General features: G+C 42.2%; 1 protein-coding gene across 8 annotated transcripts in view; it reads right to left on the reverse strand.

Moving 5' to 3' along the window:
- The window catches only part of anks1ab (ankyrin repeat and sterile alpha motif domain containing 1Ab), a 44,823-nt gene extending 39,866 nt beyond the window's left edge, over nucleotides 1–4,957 (reverse strand). For 4 of the 8 annotated variants that reach the window (XM_044350015.1, XM_044350010.1, XM_044350014.1 and 1 more), the window contains exon 1: nucleotides 3,547–4,098. In XM_044350015.1, the coding sequence (XP_044205950.1) occupies nucleotides 3,547–3,837 (291 nt within the window). In that variant the 5' untranslated portion in view covers nucleotides 3,838–4,098. Of the gene's footprint in view, nucleotides 1–3,546; nucleotides 4,100–4,543 lie in introns of those variants that run through there. The other 4 variants (XR_006403213.1, XM_044350011.1, XM_044350008.1 and 1 more) reach the window with 2 other exon arrangements.
- Between the last annotated feature and the right edge of the window lie 1,043 nt (nucleotides 4,958–6,000).

Raw genomic sequence — 6,000 nt, forward strand, 5'->3', positions numbered from 1 at the left:
AAACGTCAATGGATAAATTTGACATTGTGCAGGAAAAATGGTCACAGGAGTTGAGGACAGCATCTGTAACAGCAGTGAAGTCAAACATGTGTGGAGGGTTAACCCAGCCAGCCAGCGGGCTGTTGTTGTCAAGGTTAAAGGGAAACAGTATTAGGAGAGAGCGCTTCAGCCGGCAGGTGCGAAATCCTGCAATGTAATCCGACGGGGCAATAGCGCCCCGTCAATGTACGTCCACTACAAGTGCTTGTTTTGTCACTAACAGGCTCAGATTGTTATTATAGGTGTCTGACAACATTGTGGAAAGAAAGCGACAGGAAAATAAAACGTTTTTCTTTACCTTCCACTTGGTCTGGTCTGTTTATTGGTGTGTCTAACAAAGTATTGCTCAAAGAGAAGTCTTGTTCTGAAATCTCGCGAGAGTGAGTGAGTTGTTGTCGATACAAGCTTAATATTCTTCCCATTAAACATCTTCCAAATATGGTTAAGCAACTTCTTTGAAAAATAACTGACTCACTTCACATAGTAGACTTAATTGAATAGATATTTTTTTAGGCTACACAATTTGATCATACATTATATTAAACAGTAATGCAGAGGGAGCTTCCACACACAAGCCTCAGTCTGATGTGAGAAAAATGATTTACTAATCCAACAAAAGCTAACAGGACAGGTAGAGGACATCACAATACACCATCATAAATCAGGACCATCAGATAGACAGTAACACTCACAATACAGCCACATACGATCACAGGACTGCTAGTGAATGTGATGAATGTCTATTATGTTTCCCATTTAGTACTGTCTTTCATTAATGTTTCATTTAATTAGACAAATAACACCTAGAAAAGGCTTACTATGATTTGAGGTGTCCTACATCCACCTCTCTTTACTCATATACAATCCTGTACAAAAACAAAAACTGTCTCACCACATACTTTTTCTCTTTGTTTAAATAAAACCAAGTACCTTCGATGCAAAAAAACACAAGCTGCCAGACATAATAAAATATCAAATGTATGTACCACAGAGAATGTCAAGGGAGTTTAAAGGTTATATTCAACTCATAACTTCCTTTTGCCAACATTGTATTCAGTACTTTGTCTTTCTCTGTGTGCGCACGTACCAACATATGTGTGTGTTTATGTATGTGACCTAAAGCACCAGCCTCCCCCTGAGCCTCGTGTATGGCTTTAATGTTCGCTGGTGGCTGATCGCTTCATGAGGTACACACACAAAACCGGAGTCATTTTTTTTGCCCTTGCACATACACACATCTATATCCCCAACCCAAACAAATCCCTTGAAATCTGGAAGAGAAACAGACACTCGAGAGCAGCTGCAAAACAGGATGCCCTTGAGAACAGGACACCCCACCCAACATGGCCTGAATAAACAGTTCTGTCAGAGAGCAGAGGGGTGGAGCAGAGATCAGGCACGGGACAGGGGGAGATGACATAGAGAGCGGCACTCAAAGCCAAGTTGAAGTTCAAGATGTCTTAGTATTGTGAAGTGATTGCCCTTGTTGTAAAGATGAATCAGGTACATGCTTCCTCAGCCATTCCCCGTTCATGTAACCATAACCTTAGCAAGGCTCAGTCAAGACCATGTAAGTCGAGTCTAATAGAAGTAAGTCTGAGCATCTTTTAGATCATTAAGAGCCCCAACGGACTCAAGAGACCAACAGCATGAACATAAATACAGAACAGTTCTTATTCAATATTCTTTATACTGTTGTTCAGGATGTCAACTGTGATGTCAATCATTCAGTACAGTCCTTAAGAAGATGTTTAGTAAAGTTTGAAATGTGATACAAACATGAAACAAGGTTTTAAAAAAGGTAAATGGATCCAAACTGAAACTGAAATCAGTTGAAACCAACAGGTCTGTAGCCAGGATGTTAGAAATACTGAATATCATGAGTTCTATAAATTCCCCAAGCAGAGCCCCACCAAGAAATTATGGACTAACCCCTAACCAAACTCGGTAATAAGAGAATGGGAGTGTCTCTTTAAAAATCACAAAATTTCACATTTTACTTCTTTATTTAACTGTTCAAAAGTATTCTCCGTAAAGTTTATTGCCCATAATTATGGTCTACATGTTGTATTTAGCTTTTTTTTTTGCCTAAAAACAATCTAATCTTATGACATTATGTCTGAAATTATATCAGAATCAGCCAAACCCAATATGTGTAATATCTGTGTAATCGTAGAATGTAAAGTCCTCTTCATGTCATGAACACCCCCAAATTTTCCAGATTTAAAGAAAGACAGTATTACAGAGAAAATGATCTGAGTTTCCTGACCTGGAAACCAAAGACTGTAATAAGGAGACTAACGGCCTTGACCGAGACAAGTCAGCGTCAAAACACCCACAAGACCAAGACAAGAATAAATGTTGCCCAACCCAAGTGTTACCTTGGAATCATGACAGTTCTGCCCAGGAAATATGCCATCCTGTGACTCATTTTCTCAAGAATATTATTTGTGTCTTTGGCCAAACATGCAGACAGAAATACACGCAGTCAGTGTAATTATATATAAACAAGAAGCCTTCCTAAACTGAGGCTGACATATTGCAATAACACTCAAATATCAACATATGGCAACACAAGACAATGGACTCATTAGTTGGGTATGACAAGACATTTTGCCATAACTTAGCCTAATTAATTCTGAATATGACCTTACATTTTTTCTATCACTGTGATAGGGATTAAGCACTCAGCAGAAATTGTCAGAAATGCTCTAGTCTGCTCTTTTAAAAGAAAAAAAATGTGCCTCTAAGCTGTGTGCTATAATCATATCTTGTCAGTCATCAGCCATTGTAGCCACAGGTTTCAACTATTTAAGTGTGTTTGGAAGTTATGGTAAGAAATGATGATTAATTTCACTCTTTGCAGTGCTTCAGGGTGTACTGCATTGACACTCCAAATTGCTCAGAAATCACAAGTTAAGGCTTTTGGGGCTGAAAGTAGATGGCGCAAGACGACGCAAAGGAGCCAGAGGAGTGCAGGAGGAGACAGTGGAAGCGTGGGTCGGCCCCTGAGACATGTACTGAGTGGATGTGGAATGACAGCACAAGCCCAATTAGTCTTGGATGCCAGGGCTGCTACAGGGAGGTCAGTGCAAGTGATCAAGCCATTCATGCATTCAAGCACTCGCCCGCAGGCATTCTACGCCGACTGCCTGGGTAAACTTACTACACTCTATCACTGGACTCCTGATCGCTCTCATACTGCTGCCTCTGCTCTCCGGCTCTTACTTCCTTCCTTCCTTCCTTCCTTCCTTTCTCCCGAAATGTGCTGCCTCGCCCATTCCCCGTTTCTTTCTTTTTTTCATGCTAATCCCCAGTTGCTACTCTTATCGGTCTCTCTCTTTTTTTTTCTCTCCGTCTCACACATTCACACTCACAAAACACACTCTCTTAAGGACATAACACACTCCACTTGAAAGCCTGTCCATGCTTTAACACTGACTGTGCCACTCCCTCTGTCCTCTACACCCTCCCACTTGTTTCCCATCCCCAGAGCTCAAATATTACCTCATCCCACTCAGAGGCAAAAGACGGCATGCGCTCCATGGATGGCTGCCCAGAGCTGCAGTTAGACACAGATCCACTGCGGCCAGCCAGACCTCCATCCTCTTCTCCAAGTGGTGAAGCCAGCAAGTCAGAGTCCGACTTGGACAAACTTCGAATCAGCCCCAGGTCCGCAGGTCTGACTCTGACCGCTGCCGATGCAGACTCAGCTGAAACTTCACTCGAGTCCTTAATGTCAGGCTTTGGATTCTGGATCACCTTGGCAGGATTGGCATCCGGCGTGCACTGTGCCATTGTTTTGGAGCTGCTGAGTGCAGCAGCTCAGGGTCCTCAGTTTCCTGCAGTGTTCTGGTTTTTGTAGACACTGGTCAGTCCAGAGAGTGATCCTGGGTCTTTTAAACGTCTAGTTGGATGTTGTGGAAAGCCAATTAATGGTAGTGCTGTAAGAGACAGAGGAATGAAATATAAGTACTGTAGACTGGGGGAATCTGCCTGTGCGCCAACAGACGCCAACTCAAACAAAGTGCTCCTGTTTGGAGGGAAAGGGAGCATGTAAGTGAGAGACTTGTTGTGCAGAGAAACAATCATCAAGATCCACCCTCCAGTTGTATCCTGTTGCCCTCCCCTTAGTGACGGGCTCCCCCTCCTTCGTCCTCTCAGCTGTGACTTTTTTCATACTTTCTCCTACCCAAATATTTTATTGTTCCTCGTATTTTATGTGGTCATGCAATTCCTGAAAGAGAATATTCCCAGTAGTCTGAAACAAAAAGGATTATATGAAACAAGAGCTATGAATATATCCATGGGCATCTACATATGGCAAAAACACAAGTGCAAACCACTCAGAGACACAGAGATGCATTGACATGTATCCATAGTACTTTAAGATTTAGCTGGTTGCCTAATGCTTGAGAAACTTAAACTCATCACTATCATCTGAAATCAACTGAACACAAAACCTACAACATTTAAAAAGTCCTCTTTTTCTGCTTCCTCTTACCTTCTGACTTATTTTAGCCTCTTTCCTTGCTCTGTATATCTGTGGCTGTCCTGTTCCGAGGTTGTTTCCAGACTCTTCAGGAGGACCGGCTCTGTCCCGTATTGAGCATCAGAGGACGGAAGGATCCCAAAGCCTGGCCTTATTCAGACTGACAGCTGGGGTAATCAGGTTACTGACGCACTGGGTGGCTGCTCCATTTTAAAGGAGGGCGAGACGGGATTCCTCCTTTGCTGTCTGAGTCTGTGTTTTAGAGTGTGTGTGTGCTGGAGACCGAGGACTGACTTGAACTTAGTTTTGTTATGGTAAAGCATATATGGAGTAAATGATATTTCCAGCCTTTATTTAGCCAGCATGAAGTGCCAAATGATTGTCTGTTTATCTGTCTATTGTGAATACTATTTGGCCCAACTCTATTAAAGCGTCAGTGTTTTCCTAATATCATAAAATTTATGATGTTCCCCTGGATTCTTCTCCTATTTTCCTCTATAAATTCTGCCTGATCAGGAGCTTAAGCTCTAATAGAACCTAATGCACATGTTTTATAGTCGCAAATCCAGTCTAGGCCAAAGTGGTGACACTTCACACTGAATTTGATGCCAAAATCATTAGATTACACTGATTTTCCCCACTATTTTGTGATTTATTTGAGGGCAAATATGATGATATCATTTACCAAATGATACTGAGTGTTTTCTATTGTGTTCTTTGACTTGGATGTGTGGGAGAAACATGAACTCTGGGGATCTGCAGAGGTTGAAAAATCAGGATAGGAAATGTTGATGATATGGGAGGAATGTAGAAAAGATCTTACACACTTTGCTATTCATGACTCTTCTCAAAGGGAGTTGATGCTGACAAAAGGAGCTCTTGTGAGGCATCCTTAGTATTCACAGGCAACGGTAGCCGCGCTCAGCCCGGCTCTGCGCCCTGTGCCCTCAATCAGCCAAGTTCCTTGCACGCTCACCTCTTCCCTATGGGTAGCGCTGGTATGTGCATGACAGAAAAGATAACATCCTTCGCCCGCCAAGGAAGGTTCATACTGCCACACACTGCTTAGCTGGCAATAACAAAAGCCACATCTAATGAAGCATGTTGAATTGAATTGCACATCTAATGATCTCTATGACTATGATGAGGATGAAACAATTTAAGTTATCCACATCTACTGTGCCATTTTAAACAATAGAGGCTCTGGAATACAACATGTTTCAAGATAATGATGTCTTCACGGCATATTAGAGGGACTAAAATAAAACATGCATCCCCTTCTTCAGCTGGCTGGCTGCTGAGCCTCGGGCTAAAGACAATGGTGACTCATGAACACTCTTCTCTAGCAAAGACATGCACACTGTGCAAGTCACAGAGAGGCAGCGCGTACAGTAAACACACACACTGGAGTGCAATGTTTTCATGCGCACAGAGTTTATGTCTGTGTTTATGGTTGTGTGCTCATAAAT

Source organism: Thunnus albacares, chromosome 4 (genome assembly GCF_914725855.1).
Source record: "Thunnus albacares chromosome 4, fThuAlb1.1, whole genome shotgun sequence".
Taxonomy (NCBI): Eukaryota; Metazoa; Chordata; class Actinopteri; order Scombriformes; family Scombridae; genus Thunnus; species Thunnus albacares.